Source organism: Pipistrellus hanaki, assembly GCF_964339955.1.
Source record: "Pipistrellus hanaki genome assembly, chromosome: 14".
NCBI classification, from domain to species: domain Eukaryota; kingdom Metazoa; phylum Chordata; class Mammalia; order Chiroptera; family Vespertilionidae; genus Pipistrellus; species Pipistrellus hanaki.
This window is the reverse complement of record NC_140516.1, coordinates 33361584-33386693: the sequence shown is the minus strand read 5'-3', so window position 1 is coordinate 33386693 and position 25110 is coordinate 33361584. Positions and strand designations below refer to the sequence as shown.

Below are 25110 nucleotides of genomic sequence, written 5' to 3'. Positions count from 1 at the left end.
AATGACAATTTCGGTATTTTATTAATAATTAACCAAAAGAAAATAATTAATTTTAAAGGAATAGTGAAATTTGCTGTCCCCTTAACAGTATTTAATAAAAATTTTAGTGTGATATATTGCATTCAACATATTATGACCTTTTTTTCTATTTTTTTTATTTATTAAATTATTATCTGTGTACATATTTTAACATTGCCCCCCCCCCTCCCATACATACCCTCCCTTCCCAGAGTTTTGTGTCTATTAGTTGTACTTATATGCATTTATACAAGTCCTTCGGTTGATCTCTTCTCTCCCCCAGATCTCCCTACTCTCCCTGCTGTAATTTTACAGTCTGCTTGTTGCTTTACTGTCTTTATATCTATCTTTTGGTTTGTCAGTTTATAATGTTTTTTAATATCCATAAATGAGTGAGGCCATGTGGTATTTCTCTTTCATTGACTGGCTCATTTCACTCAGCATGATGTTCTCTAGTTCTATCCAGGTTGCTGCAAATGATGAGAATTCCTTCTTTTTTATGGCAGCATAGTATTCCATTGTGTAGATGTACCATAGTTTTTGGATCCAATCATCTGCTGACGGGCACCTAGGCTGTTTCCAGATTCTAGCTATTGTAGATTGTGCTGCTAACAACATATTATGACATTGTATTTGATGTCATGGAATTAATAGGAAGCATACTTATAATTTTTCATATTCAGAGCAGGTCTGTATATAAACCATAAAACATATTGTTTTTTATTAATATGTTAGGAAAATTAGTTCACTGGAAAATAGTGTATTAAGAATCTATATTACTGATAAATAAAAATGCAGTGTGTTTATAATATAAATATCAATTAAGCTAATAATTCTCTTAAAATATTTTCAATATTCTCAATAATAAAATTATAAATAAGGTTATAAAATTTTAAGTATGAAGGGATTTTACTGAAGGTAAACTACTGAAATTGTCTTAAGAAAAAGTCTACACTGAGCAATCATTAATTTCAGTAGTATTTATAATACTAACATATTTATTATTTCCACAAGAAGCATATTATAAAAATACTGAATCATTTTATTTTTATTCATTAAAAATATCTCAGTACATAAATTTCCATTATTCAAATGAGTTCAAAATTTGACAATGCATATTGTCAAATTTTTAAAAATTTATAATCGCATTACTGGAAACAAATTATTAACACTGAAGAACAAGTTCTATTTGTTTTGGGGGTTTTTTTGTGGGGTTGTTTTTTTTTTTGAGTTTTAATGATGGAATTTATTTTGGAAGCAAAGATTTGGAATGATAATTAAAAACCCTTCATTCATGGTGTTTTTAAGTGATGTAATAAAGAGGTCAGTTGAGATTAATAAGACCAGCTTAATTCTTCGTTTTTTATAATACTGGATTAAAAATGTTTTAGGAAGCCTCAGTCAGTTGCAAAACACAGCCCAATTTCAGCAAATGAAATCCTGACAGTACTATTTCCAAATCTGAGCAATTACTAACTATATGCAGAATGATAGCAGTACAGTTTTCTTCTGACAATATCTGTCTCAGAAGTTCTGAAAGTAAGTTAAAAATTTAGTAACATAAACTGTCTAACTTACTGAGTAAGCTCTAAGGACAGCAATTATCTTTGCGAGGGCCATGTTCCAAAGTTCGTCAGTGTATGCCCTGGTTACTAATCCTTGGGTCACATGCAAAATATGATCTTCAACCACAAAGAACCTAAAAACAGTAATTACCGATATAACATGTGTTAAAAAAAATTCAAAACCAAATACAAAATTATTAGTTCTGACATTTAACATAATATAAAAATAATACTTATTTCCATATTAGATACATACCCTACAATTTGAGTGAAATATCTTCTATAGCCATCAACTGTTTCATGCTTTAAATGAAAAATAAAAATCAATTTAAACCAATACATACCAGAACAAAAAAGTCACTACATTTATTAATAAATATTTATTGAGAACCTACTATATGCTGCATACATTTTTAAAGCACCAGGAGATACACTGATAAATAACAAAAAGTCCTTACCCTCATGAAGCTTGCATTAAAAATAAGACAGACAATAAACAAGTTAAAAAGCAAATATAACCTCAGAACTGCCCACCCCCTCAGCATTTAATTCAAGCCACCATCATCTCTCACTTGGGATATTACACCATTCTCCTACCTAGTCTCCCTAGCTTTCATGCTTGATCTTTAGTCTTCTCCAGAGACCTGCTAAAATGATACTTCCAAATAGTAAAGAGATCACATATCTTCTGCTAAAAACCTTCTACTGACTTTTCTTCTGACTCACAATAAATGTCAAACTCTTTACAATCTACAATTGCAAATTGTTTATAATTATTTATATTTTTAATATAGATAATGATCTTGCGGTCAGAAGACATACTCTGTATGATTTCAAGTCTTTTACATTTGTTGAGATGTATTTAATGGTCCAGAATATGATCTATCTTAGTGAACATTCCAATTCTAATTGAAAACCATGCATAGTCTACCATTTTAGGTAAAGTATTCAGTCAACATCAATTAATCAAGTCAGCTGATAATGTTTTTCAGACTTTTATTTTATCTTTGGTGTTCTGAAGTTTCATTGTAAGGTCTTTAAGAATAAATCCTTTTTATTTAAAGCTACTTGGTATTCCTTAGGCTTGACTCTATAGCTTTCTATTTTTCATCTGTCCTGGCAAATTCTCAGCCATTATGTTTTTAAATACTCCTCTGTCCCATTTGTTTTATCTTCTCTTTCTGAAACTCCAACAAGAAATATGTTAGACCTTCTCTCTGTATACCCTGGCTCTTATTTATTTTTATCATTTTGTCTCTCTGTGATGCTTTCTAGATAATTTCTTCAGATCAACTAAAGAGAATTCACCAACTGTTAAACCTATCATAAAAATTTAAATTTTAGTTAATATATCTTTAATATCTAGGTATTCTACCTGATTTTTCTTTACATTTTTTGCCATTCTTTATATTTTATTATTCCCTAAATATATCAGCAAGCTTATAATAAGTGTTTAAACTTATCTCAATTTCTGCCTTCATTTAGGTTTTCCTGTTTTCTTTGTTTTATAGTCAGATTTAATGAGGTATAAGTTATATACAATAAAACTCGCTCTTTTCATGCACTATAAGTTTTCATAAATATATCTGGTCATGTAACTATCACCAAAACCAACATATGAAATAGTTCCATATTCACTACATTTTTTTTTTCTGACTATACTTTTGTTCTGACTATCCTCTCTCTAAAAAAAAACAATTTTTAAAAAATACTTTAAAAAAATTAATCAAGATACAGAGTCCACCATGTTGTAAGAAATTAATGATCACACCCAACACCTCATATATTTATTTGTTTATCCTTTTATTTATTCACTGTCTATTTTATTTGTTTACTGTCTACCTTCGCCAATAGAATGTAAGTTCATGAGAGAAGGGACTTATCTGTTTTGCTCACTGTTGTACCATCAGTACCTGAACCAATTATTAAAAGTAGTAGGTGTTCAATAAATATTTATAGTTAAATGAATAGCGATGCAAGCTCTGAAGAAATTAAAGCAGGTAAGGAGATAAAAAGTGACAACATGACCGATTCAAAAATTTTATATACTTACCATATTTGACTGGGGCTGCAATACTAGTCTTGCTTGTTTCTTTCTTTGTTTTCGATAATAATTTTCAAATGTTTCCTCATCACCCTAAAATCAAACCAACAGAGTAATGAAAACACGTACATACATACATACATACATACACACATACACACACACACACACACACACACACACACACACACACCACAAATATACTTACCAAAACAGAATAAATGTGCAAACATCTGTAAACTGGAGAAAAATCAACGAGTTCTTGAACAGTTAAGACCTGAAAAATAATACCATTTTAAAAATTTTAGAGGTCAAACTACTAGTCCACTCTCTGATAGATAATGTAAACTTAAAGATAGACAAGGAGATGCATTAACTTCATGTTGTAACATTTATCACCTATAGAAAACATAGACTAAAAATATAATGCCCTTTTTACATTCTTCTGGCATTAGTTCAGTAGTTCATTCTGTGTATATTTATCATCACTGGCTGTTTTAGATTATTCTATACTAGAGGCCCGATGCATGAATTCGTGCGGGGGGGGGGGGGGGCGCTGCAGGAGGTTGGCCAGCTGCCTGCCATGGGAGGTTGGCTGTGGGAGTGCACTGACCACCAGGGGGCAGCTCCTGTGCTGAGCATCTGCCCCCTGGTCATCAGTACACATCATAGCAACCAGTCATTCTAGTCATTCCAGTTGTTCAATCATAATGGTCACTTAGGCTTTTATAGATAGATAGATAGATAGATAGATAGATAGATAGATAGATAGATAGACAGATAATACAAGCTTAACATACTAAGTGTCCAACCATTCGAACAGTCACTATGACATGCACTGACCATCAGGGGGCAGATGCTCCAACTATAGGTTAGCTTGCTGCTGGGGTCTGGCTGATCGGGACTGGGCAAGATGGGCTGGACATGCCCTGGAGTCCTCCCACAGTCCCTCCCCAGCCCAGATTGTGAACTGGTGGGGTCCCTTGGCCTAGCCTGCACCCTCTCACAATCCAGGACCCCTTGAGGGATGTTGAAGAGCTGGTTTCAGCCCAATCCCCGCAGGCCAGGCTGAGGGACCCCATCAGTGCATGAATCTGTGCACTGGGCCTCTAGTAAGGTAATAAAGGAGAGAAACTTATGTCTTCAACATACTTGGTAGGGTGCCAGAAAAACTGTTACAGATAAGAGACTACCTTATTATTACTTTTGGTAAAGATGGATTTATGGTATAGCTATAGACAAAGTTCCTGCTCTTATGCAGCTAAGTCATATGATTTACCATTACTTCATCAAATTGAAGACATAATCATTATTATTTTATAAAACACAAAAAAAGAAAAACACTGGCACTTGAAACTATGATATCAACTCTGAGAAGTTGCACCTCAGAATAGATGAAATAGAGTAGTATAAAGTTTCTCAAACTTGAGAAATAAATGATTTTTAAAGGAACATATTTCTATGCTCATGAGTCCCCAGAGTAGACTTATTTTTATTATAATATTACTTATTAGGGAAAATGATAGAAACAAATACAAGTAATAATAACATAGATCTGTAAAAACAGGGAAACAACCAACTTTTTCTTACAGAATGGATTTAGCAGTAGAGCATGATGGTAATCTCTCAAAAGTTAAACATACAAAACATCCCTGGTCGGTGGTGTTCATTGTTTAGAGCACATGTGTCAAACACAAGGCCCGCGGGCCAAATCCAGCCCGCCAGGCCTTGCAATGTGGCCCGCACCGCGCTGTCATCACTGCACTCCGCTGTCAGTTTATGACATTGTCAGTTTATGACTGTTCAGTAAACCATTCGGCCCGCGATTTAGGCTGGATTTTAGATTTTGGCCCCTTCTCTAATTGAGTTCGACACCCCTAGTTTAGAGTATCTGCCCAAGCACCAAAGGGTCGCAGATTCAATTGATGTTTCTCTCTCTCTCTCTCCCCCTCCCTCACCCTCTCCTTCTCTCTTTCTCTTCTTCTAAGTAAATAATATTTTAAAATAATAATTTCAAGGTTTCTAAACTTATTAAAACTTTTTCAAGAAATAAAAAACTTTTTAAAAAGAAATAAAAAACTTTAATCATATTAGAATTATTTTATAGTATCTCAGCACCAATTTTTTTTAAAAGCAGGCTATCCAGAATTAGTCTAAATTTTAAGGTCACACCATCATAAAATTAAATGTTTACCACAAATAATTAAAATATTACCAATCACTTCAAAAAATTAGATTTATACTTTTGCTCCTCATTGTGGCAGAACAACTAAGTTGAACTATTTCTGATTTATAAATATAAACTATAATATTTCATGTTTATCAGTTAATTATGCAATTAACTGATCATTCTATTGCCCTACTATCACTAACTAGTCTACACAAATTTAAATTTGCACATGGTAAGAATAAGAATCACAGTAATACATTACAAGTTAAAAGAAAAAATTCATACAAAGAAAGAAAATATAAAAATATTAGAGGAATCCACAGGCAGCAAAATCTCAGACATATGCCGAAGCAATATCTTCACCGATATAGCTCCTAGGACCATGGAAACTAAAGAGAAAGTAAACAAATGGGACTACATCAAAATAAAAAGCTTCTACACAGCAAAAGAAACCATCACCAAAACAACAAGAAAGCCCTCTGAATGGGAGAACATATTTGCCAATGTTATCACCAATAAGGGTTTAATCTCCAACATTTATAGGAAACTCATACAACTTAACAAAAGGAAGATAAATAACCCAATCAAAAAATGGACAACGGACCTAAATAGAATCTTTTTGAAAGAGGACATAAGGAAGGCCAAGAGACATATGAAAACCTGCTAAAAGTCACTAATCATCCAAGAGATGCAAATCAAAAGGACAATGCGGTACCATCTCTCACACCTGTCAGAATGGCTATCATCAACAAATCAACAAATGACAAGTGCTGGCGAGGATGAAGAGAAAAAGGAACCCTCGTGTACTGCTGGTGGAATGCAGATTGGTACAGCCACTGTGGAGAACAGCATAGAGTTTCCTTAAAAAACTGAAAATGGAACTCCCATTTGACCCAGTGATCCTACTCCTAGGAATATATCCCAAGAAACTAGAAACACTAATCAGAAAGGATATATGCACCCCTATGTTCATAGCAGCACAATTTACCATAGCTAAGATTTGGAAACAGCCTAAATGCCCATCCGCAGATGAGTGGATTAGAAAACTGTGGTACATCTACACAGTGGAATACTACGTTGCAGTAAAAAAAGAAGGAATTCTTACCATTTGCAACAGTATGGATGAAAGTGGAGAGCATTGTGCTAAGCGAAATAAGCCAGTCAGAGAAAAATAAACATCACATGATCTCACTCATTTGTGGAATATAATGAACAACACAAACTGATGAACAAAAACAGACCCAAAGACAGAAGCATCGATCAGATCCTCAAACCTCAGAGGGAAGATAGGGGAGGGGAGGGGTAAGGGGGAGAGATCAACCAAAGAACTTCTTTTCAAGCATAAAAGCCTAACCAATGGACACAGACACCAGGGGGGTGAGGACATGTGTTGGGGGTGAGGGGACAATGGGGGAATAAGGAAACATATGTAATACCTTAATCAATAAAGAAAAAAAGAAAAAAGGAAAGACAGAGATAAAGTAACTCTAGTCACCTCCTCTTCATTCTCATCCTCTTCCTCAAATGTATGTTTCAACACAATTTCATTCCTTTCTTCTGTAATTCTATCATTTATATGCATGTTCCTCCCAAATTTTACATTATTTTGCTTCTGCAGAGCAACACTGAAGGTTTTCTGCTGTTGTGCCTATTTGAGAAAAAAAGAAAAAATCAGGTTATTTCAAAATTTATTATGGTCAAAATCGGTTCAAGAACTCATTCATATTTTCTTATATTTTTGTCTGCAGGTATAGGATGTGGAGTAATAACCCATTTTTAATTTATGGCCTGTGCCCTTTCTCTTCTTTTTTGAACAGTCCTGCAAGGGTTTATAATTTTATTTAAAAAGATTAAGACCCAACTTTTAACTCTGTTGATTTTCCCTAGTGTTTTATTTTCTATTATATTGATTTCTATTCTTACCTTTATTATTTCCTTCTACTTACTTTTTAAAGAATTGTATTTTATTGTGGTAAGCATACTTAAGATGAGATCCACCATAAGTCTTAAGTGTACATAGATTATATTATTATATATGTTAATATTAACATTATATTAATATATTAACAATACATTATTTTTAACTATAAGTACAATGTACAATGTTGTACAGCAGACTTCTCAAGCTTATCCATTTTGCTTACCTGAAACATTACACCTGTTGATTAGTAACACCTCTTTCCCCGCTCCTTCCAGCCCCGGGTAACCACCATCCCACTCTTTGATTCTATGAATGTGACTATTTTAGATTATTTTCCTTTTTACAGACGGGGTGTACAATTTCTTAAATATTCATCTGTCAACGACCATGTGGTTAGGGTTGATCCTTACAGTTAGCCAGCCTGAACAAACGGGCCAAGAGCAATCAACACTCAGTTACAACAGGAGGGCCCACATACCCCACACAGGAGTTGGTCATTCCTAGAGCAGCCGGCTCTGCCTTCACCTACTGGCCGCCTATTAGGCTCAGTCACTGCAGTGGAGCCTCTGGAGGTACGAAGGCATAGAGCTCTTTTTTGCTCTCTTTGGTAACCCAATCATTGTTTAATAGCATGCTATTCAGCTTCCAAGTGTTTGAATTTTTTTATTGTTTTTATTGTAGTTTATTTCTAATATTATTCCATTGTGGTCTGAGAAGATGCTTGATATTTCAATCTTCTTGAATTTGGAGAGACTTTGCCTTGTGACCCAATATGTGGTCTATCTTTAAAAATATCCCGTGTACATTTGAGAAGAACATATATTCCGTGGGTTTGGGATAAAATGTTCTGAAGATGTCAATTAAGTCCTTTTGATATGGTGAGTAATTTAGGATTGCTGTTTCTTTGCTGATTTTTCTGTCTAGAGGATTTATTAGGTGATGACAATGGGATATTAAAGTACCCTTCTATGACTGTATTGTTGTTGATCTCTCCCTTGATATCTTCCAGGATTTATTAAATGTATCTGGGTGCTCCTACATTGGGTGTATATATGTTTACAAGGGTTATATCCTCTTGTTGTATCAATCCCTTTAGTATTATGATGTGGCCTTCCTTATCTCTTATGGCCTTCACTATGAGGTCCATTTTGTCAGATATGAGTATTGCTATCCAAGCTTTTTTTTCTCATTTCCATTTGCCTGGAAATGAAATGCCATTTTTCCATCCCTTCATTTTCAGTCTGTGTGAATTCCTTGTTCTGTGGTGGGTCTCTTGTAGACAGCACATATATGTGTCATGTTTTATTATCCATTCAGCCACTGGATGTCTTTTGATTGGAGCATTTAATCTGTTTACACTTAAAGTTATTATTGATATGTACTTGTTTGTAGCCATTTTCATTTTTTGTGCCTGTGTTCCTTCTTCCCTTTTTATTTCTTCTTTTTACACCAATCCCTTTAGCATTTCTTGCATTGCTAGCTTGGTGGTGATAAACTCCCTTAGACTTTTTATCTCTCTCCCTCCTCCTTCCCTTCCACTCTGTCTAAACTCAATGGAAAAAATATCCTCAGAATGAAGATTTTTTTTTTTTTTTTAAGTCTATTCAGGTCCTAAGACCATTTTTAAAATCAGATTATTAGATTTTTTACTATTGAGTTGTAAGAGTTCTTAACATATTTTGGAGATTAATCTCTAATGAATATATAGGTTGCAAACATTTTCTTCCATTCTGTAAATGGCCTTTTCATTCTGATAATTGTTTCCTTTGCTGTACAGAAGCATAATGGCTCGGAGATATACATATGCTGTCACACATATCAGAAATGCATTCCTTTTTATTGCTAAGTAATATCCCATTTTATGAGTATAGCACAATTTGTTTATCCATTCTCCTTAGGCTGTTGCCAGTTTTTAGCCAACTGTGAACAAAGCTACTATGAACATCATCAGAACATGTTTTTATTTATCATTGGTGAATAATTAGGAGAGGAAATCCTGACTCAAAAGATTAACTTTATAACTGCCAAATCTTTCTCTTTGCTTGTCTTTTTATTATTGAGCTATGGGAGTTAATTCTAGATAATACTTTCAATTTGTTTTAAAGAAAGCGCGATTTAGAAGCCTAGCATAAAAAGGCTGCCACTTTTCAGCTAATTTTGTACCAAGTTTGACTGATGGCAAAAGTTAATGTAATACCACATAGTTGGGGAACACTGCCAAGTAATCAGATAGTATGTCTAGTTAAATAAGGAATAACCACAATTCAAAAGAAGACTCTAGTGAAGTCCATTCTAAACAGGAACCAGGAAATATGACAAAAGGGTAAAACTAAACAAAAATAAGCATTTTATGGACATAAGGAAAGTAAGCTTTGAATATATTCTATAATCTAGATTATTAAATAACATTAGATTTTTAAAATTTAACTTCACCTGTTTCATTGCTGCTTCACCTATTTTATTAGAATGTTTTCGAATGCTTTCCAAAAAGTCTTTGAGATCAGACATAGAGATTTCTTTAATATCCTCACGGAGTTTAGGAAGATTTTCTATCATTAGCTGACAAAATCGGTATTGACTAACCCGGGGAAAATATACATTCTCTAATTGTTCCATAGTTTTTAGAGCAGAGTAATACCTGTGAGAAGTTAAAAAGAAAACTCTATAAAGTTCTTATTACATTAATTTTACAAATAATAAATCTAACACTACCATAAAAAAAAAGGTTAGGTATAAGTAAAACATTTATTTTTATTTACTAATAAGCACAAACTATAAATCATAAGAATAAGCAACAAGCTGAAAATTCACTAACATACAATTTCATTTCACTTCATCCAAATTATATAACATCATAAGCATTATAGTCATCACTATACCTAAATGTATAGTAATTATAAATTTTTTAATTAGAATATTTAGTTGATAGGTGATTTCATTAATATCTCTTCCATCAACACATCATCACCATCCAAAAATACAAAGCTCAGATTTAATTTAAAGTAAAATATCTGTTAAGAAATTTTAAAAATGTAACTGTCTAAGGCAATTAGAAATAATATTATGTAACAAAAAAATAAAAAAACACTAGCAGAGCAATTTTTTTCCCATTTCAATAAATACTGAATGCCTATTACTTAGTAGGCACTGGCGACATGCTGGATATGCAACAATTAGTAAAGTATAGCTTATTCCCTAGAAAAACTAACATATAATTTCATATACATACTTCCGTTTTCTCTAGACTTCTATAAGGCAGATGCTATGGCAGATTATTATTATTAATCTATAAATGAGAAAACTAAAACACAGAAAAAGATTATATAATTTGGTCAAGATACTAAATTTAATAGTAGGACTCGAACTTTCCAAAATTGTCAATATTCCGCAATAATATTCACCACCAAAATTCATTTAAGAGTAGGTAGAGGATTTTTTAATTAATTAATTAATTAATTAATATTCCATGCCTTTCCAGTGATTTAGATATTAAAATGAGAAAAGGCACTATCAAAAAACAAACCAGAAAGTAATATATATGCAAACTAAAAAAACAGAAGGTTGAAAAGCTACTTAAAGATATTTATTGGTTTTCTAGCTTATATATTCTCAAAGGTAGAGTATATTTAGCAAATTGTCACAAAATTGTACCACTAACTTAAACATTACACCTAAACTTTATTGTAATTTAAAATCACTAGAATTGTTATAATATAAATAATATTGTATATATATATATATATTTGACCCTAGCCAGTTTGGCTCAGTGGACAGGGCGTCGGCCTGCGGACCAAAGGATCCCAGGTTCAATTCCAGTCAAGGGCATGTACCTTGGTTGCAAGCTCCTCCCCAGCCTGGGCCCTGGTCAAGGCTTACACAGGAGGCAACCATTGTGCAGGAGGCAACCAAACAATGTGTTTCTCTCACATCAATGTTTCTCTCTGCCTTTCCCTCTCTCTTCCACTCTCCCTAAAAGTCAATGGAAATATATCCTTGATTGAGGATTAACAACAACAATAAAGAAACCAAACAAACATATATATAGTAGAGTCATGGTGCATGAATTTGTGCATGGGTGGGCTCCCTCGGCATGGCCAGTGATCAGAGCCCATTGAGGCCATCTTGCCCAGTCCCAGTTGGGGCTGGGAGCTGGGAGGGACTGCAGGAGCCTGGCTGGTCTCAGGAGGTTGGCTGTGGGAGCACATTGACCACCAGGGGGCAGCACCTGAGTTGAGCGCCTGTCCCCTGGTGGTCAGTGCACATCACAACTACCAACCAGTCATCCAGTTGAAACAAGTCACTTAGGCTTTTATGTATATAAATATATAGATATATTTGGTAAAAAATTAACACATTTAGGTGAAGGTATTAAGAAGTACAAATTGGTATGGGGATGTAAAATATACCACAGAGAATATAGTCAATAAAATTGTAATAACTATGTAAGGTGTCAGATGGGATTTATTAGGGTGATCACTCCGTTAGTTAGATAAATGTCTAATCACTATGCTGTACACCTGAAACTAATATAATATTGCATGCCAACTTTAATTTTAAAAAATATTTAAAAATAAAATTTTCATCTTTAAAACAGGTTAAACAGTACAGCTAATGTTTCTATGGCAATTAATAAACTACTTCAAATTATTTTTACTTTTCATTTATCATTTATGCATTTGTGTTATAAAACAGAACATGAACTACACTAGCCCAGATTGTCAAAATATAACTACCCATACTTTACTTTCATCTGTGGATTTACAATACACACTTAGCTTTTGATCTTATGCAATGTCAATGTTGCATAAATTAATCAATATTTTTTCATTCCTGTTCAATTGTCTATTTATCCCTCATCAATATGATCAATCTTCTATATCATTTACATAGGGTAATGACCCCCAAATAAATGACTAAGAACTGCTTTATTGAATGATTCTGATGAGCAAATTGGATGAACAAAACATAAAAGCAAACTTCACATGATTCACTATAATTTTCAGTAAGTTTAAACATGCCTTCAAGTAATTTAAGAAAAGGAATTCTTATTAAAAGCAATTAGGAAAGAAACCAACTCACCTTTTTGCACTCATCTGTTCTTTTAGCTTAGTGTACATTTCCAGCACTGCAGTTAAAAATATAACTCATTTTAGCTTTCAAATTAAAAATAATTTTTGAGAGATGAAAATAATAAAGGAAGGCATCAGCATATTATAAGTTCATTAATTTTTCCCGTAGTTTGATTTAGGCTTACATTTTCAAATAAGAGTTTATACTTAGAGTAAAAAAGAAAATTTAATTTCTATATATGTTAAACATTACATGTATTACTACATTTTATTAAACTTGGAACATTTGCATATGCTGACCCCTATAATTGAGACATCAACCTACTAACAAATACCCTATTCAGAAACTTACTAATATAATATCTCTTCCCTGCAGGGGAACAGAAAGTTTGGATTTTAGTTATTTGAGAGAAAAAGTTGAATGACAGTGAGATTGATTTTCATTCAATATATCAAATAAGATAGCACAACTGTGTTATAGCACATTAAACAAAATTTTACAACAAATCCACAAAGGAAGAGACACCTCAAAAGCTTATAGCACACAATGAATTATGATAAAGACATACATAAACATAAAGCATCTTCCTTTCTTTTATCATTTCTATCAAAGGTACAGAAATGCAGTTATTCAATAAAGCTCTTATAAGCTTCAGCAAGATGATATACCATTCATCCTTAATAGAATTTCAAAGTATAAAATGCGTGACTATATTATTATTGGCTCATCAAGCCACCTCCAAATTTCCTAACCAAAGAGATAGACATTTTTTCCCCAGATTTTTCTATAATTTTACGGCTACCCTCAGGGATTTTGAAATTTATAAAAGATATTGTTTACCTCTCTGCAACCCATAAAAACTGCAAGGGTGGCTATAGTGAACCTGTCCTAATTCTACAGACTCTATGTATATTACTATCATACCCCCTATACATAATGCAATATTTTTTACATTTCTAACCAAAACATATACCTGGGAAAGAGCCTAAAACTGCTGCTACTAGTATAAACTTGCTTTGAAATCTGTTTTATCTCAACTATTTATGTAAATTTCATATCTACCTTCTAATATTTCTATATTATTTTCATATAAAAATAATACTTTCCTCAAATATAATCAAGTAAAACTAGTGCACCAGAAAAATGCATTGTTTAACCTGTGACTTCTTACATCCTTTCATACTTCTAATCTAAGGAGGAGGTAAGCAACTGTACAGTAATTGATGGCTTGTCTTTAGTCAGATAAATTATAGGGTCCTTTAGAGCTGAGACTATGTCACTTTCAACTTTATATTTCCAATATCTACCATAATTCCTGACACAAAAATGTATTTGTTAGTAGATAATTAGATAGAAGGATAGATGGAGGAAAGGAAGTAGTTCTAGACATGGCTATTAGGAATGCAATGTTGATACAACTCAGATTATACAACTTAGGAAAAGCACTGAAAGCAAAATTTTAACTCCACTTCCCTTTATTTCCCTATTTCAAATAGCCCACTAGGTGAATAAACTGAATTCAGCTCTTTCCATTCCATCAGTATAAATTTTTTAGGCTTTATTACAATTCAGAGACAAAGCATTCAAACTTAGAATCTGTCTTCATGGCAATTTCAGAGTATCTGATGGTGACAAAGAGGTATTACTAAACATTACTATTAAAGGAAATAGATTTCTTAACCCTGAAACCTCACATAATGAGCAGACATTATATTTACTCAAAGTTAAGGTGCACATAGGCCTGGTCCATCAGAGATTAAACTAATTAGAATTTCAGTGATTCTATTTTTTAAAAAGCTATTCTCACAAATCAGAAAACAATAATTGTTTAGCTAATAAGATCTGTTGACAGTTTTAACATACAATTTGCATTCTAAGCTAACTTTATATTATATAGGGTGGAGCAAGACTCGGTTTACAGTTGTTTATATGGAAAATCATACAATCCTATATAATAAGAGCCTAATATGCTAAATGTCCAGTCACCAGTCAGCCGTTCAACAAAGTATAATATGCTAATGATATGCTAAGGACACTCAACCGCTTACTTGATATGTACTGATCACCAGGGGGCAGACAGTCGACCAGTCAACCAGTTGCTATGACATGCACTGACCATTAGGGGGCAGATGCTCCAACTGGTAGATTAGCTTGATGCTGAGGTCTGGCATATTGGGACTGAACAAGATGGGTCGGACACACCCTGGAGCCCTCCCGTGGTCCCTCCCTGGCTGGTCAACCTCCCAAGTCCCTTTGCAATGGTGGGGTCCTTCAGCCTGGCCTGCACCTTCTCGCAATCCCCTTGGGGGATGTTGGAGAGCTAGTTTGGGCCCCGATCCCACAGGCCAGTCTGAAGGACCACACTTGTGCATGAATTTGTGCACCGGGCTTCTAGTAATTAATAGATAAGAATAAATTCGGTGTTTTGCATACTCACTACTATAAACCTATGTTTTGCCCCACCCTGTACAATTATTATATTCAAAGCATCTCATTCTATTCCCAGGATATGAAGGTTCCAGTTCCTTCCTGAAAAATAAATAAAAAAATGGGACACTGTGTTGGATTTAACTTACTATACTAAGAAAAAGATGATATACACCTGCTTCCTTTTGTTTAAACAGGATATATCCAGGTTAAAAAAAAAAAAAAAAGTACTTGTTAGTTTCTTTAAAAATTATTGATGTCTCGGTAATATCTCAGCCCTTACTGAGAGTTCAGAACCTCAGAAACCTAAAAAGTCAATCTTTCCAAAATATAGACGGAAAGGCAAGAATGAAGAAGGGAGAAGACCTAGCCTTTTGGGATATTTTCTTATCTTATCAGCAAAATGAGATTGTGAGCAAACCAAAACCAAGCTGCTTAAGTATCAAATAGAAAACTATAGGCAATAAAATTATAGGCAAATTAGGACAAGACAAGAAAATGTAATTTAAAAACACTCTCCCCATGGGAAAGTATTCTGAAAAAACACAAAGTTGAGGAGAGGCAAGTGGGGCAGAAAGGAAACGGAAAGGTCCTAGGAAACTGATGTGACAGATCACCAAACGTGGACTTACATTATAGGAAAACTCAGGGAACAAAGTGGATAAGAAAGATAACCATAGGCTTTTGGGGGGAACAACCATGAAATACCTGTAATTTCCATAATTTATAATGACTATATGTTATCATTAAGTTACAATTTTACATTATGGACAATTTAACTCACCTGGAAGGCACAACTGCAATTTTTCTATTACAGTTGTAATATTCCTCTGCTGAATTCTACATCGAATAATATCTTCTGTTTGGACTACCACCTTAGGAAAAGAAATGATCAGATGTTTAAATAAACAGTTAAATCATATCCACATATTGGTACACAACAAATGTATCATTTTCTCACCTCCTTTCCAGCATCTTGAAATCGTCGGTTGGTATCAGTAACTTGTACCTTAAAAATAATTTCACCTTAGTTAGACAAATATACATAAAACTGCCCTGATGTAACTGCTCACCCTTGTAATCAGATCATGCTTCATGAGAAACTTAGAACAAAGAAATGCAAATTCAAATTAACTCTACAGCTTGAACTTGAACTTTTGATTGAAAAGGGCTTTTAACTTCAATTACTTATGACAGTTCTTTTTAACAGATTCTGTGGCAAACTTCTCAAATTTACTCAAGATTTTTGAACTTTACTTGCTTCTCTAAGTCTGTCAAACAATTCAAATCACTGACCCAATTGACCACTGGTCCCTTTTTGATAACTTCAATGAGGTCTATGTGCCACTCATTGTCTGTAGGAAATGGTGATTGCATTTTACGGTAATTAAACATTCATACTTTGCTGAATGCAAACACTGGGTGGTTGATTAACATCAAACACAGAAATCTCAATCCACAGCAACATTTTAATGCTGCAGGTGCAGGCAAAGCTCAACCTCAAATTTTCCCACATATTAAGTGACTCATTAGATCATCATAGTAAGGAAGCACATTCTGGTTTATTAAAAATCTCATTAATTTTTTAACAAAGATGCTCAGTGACCTCATTGATGCTGTATTTGGTCATTTGTTGTCTGAACATCCTTTATATAATGGTTTTCTAATCATAACCTTTGGTAAACCAGGGTCATTCTGTCTGCTAAGTTCTCCAAATATAAAGAAAGATAAGTAGGACAATTCTTATAACTACCCTGTTTCCCTGAAAATAAGACAGTGTCTTATATTAATTTTTGCTCCCAAAGATGCGCTAGGTCTTATTTTCAGGGGATGTCTTATTTTTCCATGAAGAAGAATATGGTACACACTTATTGTTAAATGAAAATAAAGGAAATTTATTACCTGTATACAGCACAGTAAATTAATTTTCATTCTGAGACAGAGCCTAGGGGGGCCTTATTTTCGGGGGGATGCCTTATATTTCACTCAGAAGGAAACCTGTAAGTAGGTCTTATTTTCGGAGGATGTTTTATTTTCGGGGAAACACTGTATATATTTGTATTCTAACTGAACAAATTCAGGTCTCATTTAATAAATAGTGTTTTTCCTGTGTGGCCAAAAATATAGACTTTCTTTAAGAAAATTACACATTGCTATTAAACTAAAAAATAGTTTCAATATCATTAAATAACTTTGAGAATATAATTACATATAGTAGTTTTAAAAGGTTTTTATATTTGTACTAATTGTCATATTAAAAATTCTAAAACTGTCAATGGGACCTTTCATTGTATGAAGTTTTTTAGTTTATTTCCCTGCATGGAAAGAAATCCTGTTAAGTCAAAGCATTACTTGCTTTACTAAAAAAGGGATTACTCCTGTCATTAGCATGACAACTGTGTTAACAAAGCATGAAGAGCATTCCCAATTATATACACTGATGCACTTCCTGAAAGTAGTACATTTAATAAAGGTTTGTACCATGCACTGTAAGCTAATAATTGAGTAATTTTTTAAAATATATTTTTATTGATTTCAGAGAGGAAGGGAGAGGGAGACAGAAACATCAATGATGAGAGAGAATTACTGACTGGCTGCCTCCCGCACACTCACTGGGGATCGAGCTGGCAACCAGGGCATGTGCCCTGACCGGGAATCAAACACTGACCACCTGGTTCACAGGCCGATGCTCATCCACTGCGTCACGCTGGCAGGGCAACACTTGAGTAATTTAATGACAGCAAAGATAAGCTGAATTTTAACATATTTCTTACCTTCAGTTTTTCTGCATCAGTCCTTACTTTAAGGAGTTCTGTAATCGCATCTACAAAACCCTGATGGTGAAAATTACACATCTTTTCAATTTCCTTGTCATGATTACGGATACAAGTATCTAACTTTTCCATAAACTTCTTGTGTGCATTTGGTTGGTCATCATACACAGACCTGTAGGTATATAAAAAGAAAGCTAACATTAATTTCCCAGTTCACCAAAATTTATTCTTTAAGCCCGTTCTTTGAAACAGCTGGTATCTTAACATTTATCTAAATCTCGTAACGAATAAACTAAGTTGATAGTACTGCCACTAGTAGAAATAATTTGAGTGAAAAATATTTCATTTCTCTTTGAACATGTTAATAGAGCCACAGCCCTCCAAATATATCACTAGGCATCTGGAAATAAAAATATGAGGCTTAGGAGAGGAGTCTTTACATATTAATGTTCAAAAAAGAGTGAACAATTAAGGAATGAATGAACAAACTCCCATTTCTACATCATTTGCTATGTGTCATGGCATATTCTAAATGCTTTATATGGTAACCCTCTAACCCTCACAACAAGCTTATAATGTAGGTAGGTATTACTGCCCTTGGTGTGTATATATAAGTGACAGATTATATAACTGCCACATATTCTACAGCTAGCAAGTGACAGCTGGGATATGAATCCTGGTGGTCTTGCTCCAAGAGTTCATATTCTCAAGTACAAGGCCATATTGCAGTCACCACAATGTTCTCTAAATATGACATACACATTCCTACTGTATCTAAGCTCACACTGTCTCCCCATATAGGGCAGCCTACCCTCAACCCCGCCATGCAAGAAAGGATTAACCTTGTCCAAAGAACGTTTGGCCCTTGCCCCCAGATCCTGGGAGGTAAGCCTTTGGAATGTCCTGCCTGATAGATGCCCTTTTTTCCTTGGGGGCCTTGAGCAATGCCGAACAGTCTATGTTAACACTGTGATTTACAGTGAGTGAGGACCAGGGTATCTGCTCTGGAGGGGCTGGAGACTGAGGTCAGCAACACAGGCAGTGAGCCATGTCTATGTGACTGACCCCAGTAAGAATCCTGGATACCATGGCTGGGGTAAGCTTCCTTGGTTGGGAACACTCCATAAGTGTTGACATACATCATTGCTGGGAGATGTAAATGCTGTCCAGATACTCCACTGGAACAAACTGGCAGCTCCTGCCTGTAACTCTCCTAGACCCTGCCTTATAAGGCTTTTCAGTGGTGGATTTTAATCTATATCCTTTTGCTGTTAACAAAGAGTAACTGTGAGTATAACAGCTTTGCCAAATTCTGTGAGTCCTCCTAGTGAATTATTGAACCCAAGAGCAGTCTTGGCACCCTCCCCAAAATGCACCCCCGCCCAATCTGTTGCCCATTGTTTGAGATTTAGTTCAAGTCCCACTTCCTCCAACAGGCTTTTGTCAATCATTTCAATGCCAAGTAATCTTTTCATGGGCAGGACAGCTAAACATATAGTCCTTTCCATTCATTCTGTCATGTAATCATATATGATTTTGCATTGTAATTTAAATGTTTCAATTATATGTCATATATTTTGTTTCTCCATATAGAACATAAGCTTCATGAGGGCAGTTTCCATGGCTTAGGTTTTCAATTATAATACTAGAGAGGACAATATAGAATAGCAATTACAAGTACTTGGGCTGTTAAAGAGCTAAGCTAGAACTAGGCTCTGATCTTGGATATCCCTATCTACTTCCTCTAATCTAGATTTGGAGCTTTAAATTCCATAAACACAATGACACCTTCCAGATGTATATTACCAGCCCTGACCTCTCTTCTGAAATTCATATCTCTCCAAGTGGATATCTGATAAGCATTTCAAATATGTCTAAAATAAATTACTTTCCTATTTTCTGAAACTTGATCCTCTCACAGTTTTCTCCCATCTCAGCTATTGCTAGTTCTCCTACTTGTTCAGGCAAAAAACTTTGAAATCATCACTGACTGTCCTCTTTCTCTTACCCCCACCAAAACCTCCACTGGTACTTCCCTGGGACTAAGTCATCAGCATGCCTTGCCTTCAGTTTGTTCTCAACACAGTAGACAGAATGACCCCATCCTATCTAATAAAGACAGAATATGCAAATTGACCATAACTCCATGACAAAGATGGCAGCACCCACAACCAATAAAGAGGGAATATGCAAACTGACATGACAAGGTGAGAGGCAGAGGCAGCTCTGGCCGGAGCGAAGGAGGAGAGGTGGCTCTGGGCTGGAGCGAAGGTGGTGCAGGCAGCCAGAGGAAGGAAGGTCTATTCTTGCACGAATCTTCGTGCGTTGGGCCTCTAGTTAAAACATAATTTGGATCCCATTTCTTTCTTCTGCTCAAAACCCAATTTTTCTTACAACGGTCCATAAGGCTCTACATAATTTTTTCCCATGTTATCTCATTGACTTCATTTCCAACTATTTATTCTTCACTTTCCTTATTCCATGTTAGCAACACTAGTCTCCCTGTGGTTCCTTAAACACACCAGGCACGTTCCTATACTATGCTTTGCCCATAGTTTCCTCTACCTGGATCACAATTCTCATGTGTGGCTGCCTTCCTCTCCTCCTTCAGTCTGTTACCCATTCTTTTTTAAACATATATATTTTTATTGATTTCAGAGAGAAAGGGAGAGGGAGAAAGAGACAGAAGCATCAATGAGAGAATCATTGATTGGCTGCCTCCTGCTCATTCCCTACTGGGAATCAAGCCCACAACCCAGGTATGTGCCCTGACTGGGAATTGAACTACCGTATTTTTCGGACCATAAGACGCACTTTTTTCCCCCCAGAAGTGGGGGGGAAAAGTCCCTGCGTCTTATGGTCCAAATATAGCCTACACATATACTGTAAAAAAAGTTTTTTTACTTGCCCGGCTCTGTGTGGTCTCTGTGTGCTTGCCCGGCTCTAAAATGGTTCTAAATGCTGCTGTTTACTTTACAGGGTTGATTACATGTGTTTATGACTGTGATGTTGGGTTTTAATGCACATAAAATATTTTTTCTTCATTTCCCTTCTCTAAAAACTGGTGCGTCTTATGGTCCAGTGCGTCTTATGGTCTGAAAAATACGGTATATCATCCTGGTTCATAGGTCGGATCTCAATTACCGAGCCACTGGGGTTGGGTTGTTACCCTTTCTTGATAAGGCCCTTTCTGGCTACATTACACACACACACACACACACACACACACACACACACACACACACACTTCCCTGCTTTATTTTCTCTTTTTTTATTTTCTAAAATAAAGGAGTTACTTTGTCACTGCATCATTCTTACTACTGGAGAAATACTCTCTATTTCACACTTTATTTTTCCAACTTCCCCTACTAGAATGTAAGTTGCATGAGGGTACAGAATGTATTTTTTTAAAGTACTGAAGGATCAGGCAAGTGCCAGATTCCAAAATTTATCAAAAGATAGAATGTGGGCCCTGGAAAGGACACTAGAACGTTCCTAGTTCTGACTTTCTCAATTTAATAGATCTAGCAAAAATCTAAAATTCAGCATGCAGCCCAGCTAGTGTTGCCCAGTGGTTGAGCGTTGACCTATGAACCAGGAGGTAATAGTTCGATTCCCAGTCGGGGCACATGCCCTGGTTTCAGGCTCAATGCAGGAGGCAGCCGATCAATGATTCTCTCTGATCATTGATGTTTCTATCACTCTCTCCCTTCCTCCCTAAAATAAAATATATATATATATATATATATATATATATATATATATATATATATATATATATATTTTAAAGTAAAATAAAATCCAGCACGCAAGCACTCAAATTGAAACTAAGCACTTCATGTGGTTGAGTTAATCCTCTACCTACTCTGATGAAAAGTAATATTAAAAGTAACTATTCATTCTAAAAATGTGCTTTAAAAGGCAATAATAAATATCTGACTGAACAGAGAGCAGCAAAAAAGGAGAAAGGGTGGATATGCATATGAACACTAGGAAAGGGAAGAAAGCAAAAGCAATTCTTATTTCAACAATTTCTTGACACCATAAGCATAGCAGGATTTTCACTCTTTTCTCTGAAGGGCCCCAGGTTTAATTATAGAGACAATCTGGAGAGATGGTGAAAGGAGAGGATACGGAGAAAAGCTGAGAAGATGGACACTCACTGCCAACAATTCTCCACAGTGTCATATTGGGCAGTTGCAGGGCTGGGTGAAAGGTAAAGGGATTAAGCAAAAATAAACAAACAACAAACAAACAAACAAACAAACGCCGATAAAAGAGGAGTCTTATCTGCTACTTCTGGCTTAATGTGGGGAAGTTTTTTTGGTTTTGTGTTTGTTTTTTAAGCAGTAACACACAAGTAAGTTCTTAAATTCATTACATTCATTATCTCATTAATATACACTACAGCTTTACCATGTACATTCTGTTAGCATCCCAATTTACAGATGTGGTACAGAAAGATTAAGATTTTAAATCCGAAGTCACACAATAGTAGAGCCAAGATTTAGCCCCAGGCAGGCCTGACTCCAAAGCCACTGCTCCTAATCATTATGTTATACAGACTCGCCAATCAGAAATGGTGAGAAGCAGCAGGGAATGCAAAAAAGTTACCAGCACAGCAACTAACCAGATCACCTTTGAAGAGCAACAATTGAGAATGACTCAATAGGGAATCCCTGATGTGCACTGCTGCATCCATCAGGTGAAATCATCCGATGGACAGAAAAGACGATGAGAACTGAGGCATAGCTAATTGTTAGGCAGCTGTAAATTACAAATGCAACAAAATAAGAAAGACCAAAATATGTAGCAGAGAAAATTGAGGGCCCTGTACTCATCTGACCTCAGCTGAAGAAACTCTGAAAATATACTTTTCTCTTTTCCTTTCCTTGGTCTTTGAATAATAATCATTATTCTTTAAATATTTAATTTGCAGGACAAGAAAGGAAATAGCATTCAGCAATATTCATTCTTTGAACCCTAGGTTGGTTAACAGTTGTATCCATCTAATTAATATACAAATGTGCCAGATATACTATTATCCTAAATTTTCAATATACAATTTTAATAAAATAATGTTTTCTTCTTTCAAAATGCCCCCCAGCATTTTATAATATTTACTGGCAAATTAATCACATTCCTATATATAAATGCATGCAGAGAAATGACAAAACCAGAAAGTAAACATTAGAAACTAATATTCTAAAAAAACCAAAATATTCCACTATTCCACATACACTCAGATTGTTCCTTAATGCTCCATATACAGATGATGACTTCAGTGTAAGAGTTTAGTCATCCCTTCTAAAAGTTTAGCACAATAAAATCGTATTTCTTCTGGCAAAAGGTATTGCTAATCAGACAAAAATGCAGATGCAAAATAAATTTTAAAAGAATAGCTAACTTTAAAATTTTATCTGAATAGAGAACAAAGACGTACTATGCTACACTAACTATCTTATTTACATATTTTAATTTTGGCAACTGGGAACACATTAAAAAACCAAGTATATGTCTTTATAGTTAAAAATTTTTAAGTACAACCAAATTTTCTATCTTTATTATATAAAATCTTCCACATAAAAGCAAAGTGTTGAACTGTAAGTTATCACAGAGTAGTATTTGATTATTTGATATATCAGGCTTATAGAATTTAAAATGATCTTTCAGAAAAGTCTTCTTGAAATCTATGTATAGGTCGCCACCTAGTGGATACAAATATAAGAAAACTAAGATTTCATTAAAATTGATTCATTGAAAATTAATGCTTTGATCACCAAATCAAATGCCTTAGGAATTCAGGCTACTTCAATTTTTGAACACATGCTATATTTTGCTAAGGTAAGTTACTTATTAGTCATATTCCACTGTTGTTTTTTAAGGGAAACATATTTTAATGATGGAAAACAAACAACATTCACAAGATACTATGTAAGAAAGGACCCTTTTTTTTTTATTATTACTGGTAACATATTAGGATTATTTTTTTTGGTCAAAAAGCATATTATATCCTTATACCACTTCCAGTATTTTTCACTACTTATTCATTATTTTAAAAAAAATTCCATCACAATAACTATGGAGAAAATAACATGTATGTTTCCTAAGAAAGATTTTTTTAACTTTTACTTATTTTTTCACTAATGTTTCAAAAGACACATAAAGCTTAATTTTTTATTTCTTATAATTCATAATTAAGATTTGGTATTTCATATTAAAGAGACTGCTTATATTCTTCAGCAATTTCATTTTTTACACTGAATGCTTTTCAGATTCCAGGTACTAATCTTATTGATTAATACTGATATTTTGGTTACTAACTATGAAATATATTTTGCTGAATATTAAATATATCTGTAAGACAATTAACTACCCTATGATTATCAGCTTTTGACAAACATTTCTAAAAACAAAACTATGAAGACAATATTAAAAGTAATCACACACAAAAACTAGTCAGAAATTTTCAAAACTATTAAAACCATTCTACCCAATACAAATTGTTTGCTATTAACCTCAAAAATAGTTTTTTAAATATTTTTGGTTTATTAGTAAATTTGGTAAATTCACCAAGTTGGTCATGCAACAAATTAATCATTTTGGCAATTAAACTAAAGCCACGATTTTAAACATGCCATTACACAAAAGCAGATGAATTGTTAGTTTATGTTCTTTCAGAATGGGGCGTACATAAGCCCCAAACACAAAAGGGCGGTACACAGGAAAAAATTAAACTTCTGAGGTTCAGTAGGACCCCATTTTGCCCAGGTAAAGTCATTAGCAATTCTTCATTACCCGCCCCCCCCCCCCACCTCCATATAAGACCTGGAAGCTAAGGGAAGCAACACTGAGATGTTCTATCTGTTCTATCAGAGTGACCACGTGGTGTTTGTACTGTTGGCTATGTAAATTGAAATTTTAATCTTATCTTTCAGTAGAACAGTCTCTTCAATACCAGTTTTTAACCCACTTAAAATCCCACAACTAGAGTCAGAAGTAGGACTCTCTTCTTTAGATATACTTAAGGAGCCCAAAATTTCAGTAATATCCATCCAGTGAGCTAAAATATTATTAAAAGATAGTGAATAAGTTATTATCATTTGGGAGAAGGGCTTCTT

The 25110-nt window shown here is 34.4% G+C and overlaps 1 protein-coding gene across 2 annotated transcripts in view; it reads right to left on the bottom strand.

Moving 5' to 3' along the window:
• EXOC6 (exocyst complex component 6) overlaps positions 1 to 25110 on the bottom strand; it is a 112935-nt gene that overhangs the window by 61872 nt on the left and 25953 nt on the right. For both annotated transcript variants that reach the window (XM_084904317.1, XM_084904316.1), the window contains exons 2-11: positions 17990 to 18161; positions 16177 to 16224; positions 16000 to 16090; positions 12798 to 12843; positions 10152 to 10356; positions 7293 to 7445; positions 3836 to 3904; positions 3637 to 3720; positions 1840 to 1886; positions 1597 to 1717 (exon numbers count right to left, since the gene is read on the bottom strand). In XM_084904317.1, coding sequence (XP_084760443.1) covers positions 1597 to 1717; positions 1840 to 1886; positions 3637 to 3720; positions 3836 to 3904; positions 7293 to 7445; positions 10152 to 10356; positions 12798 to 12843; positions 16000 to 16090; positions 16177 to 16224; positions 17990 to 18161 — 1036 coding nt within the window. The remainder of the gene's footprint in view (positions 1 to 1596; positions 1718 to 1839; positions 1887 to 3636; positions 3721 to 3835; positions 3905 to 7292; positions 7446 to 10151; positions 10357 to 12797; positions 12844 to 15999; positions 16091 to 16176; positions 16225 to 17989; positions 18162 to 25110) is intronic.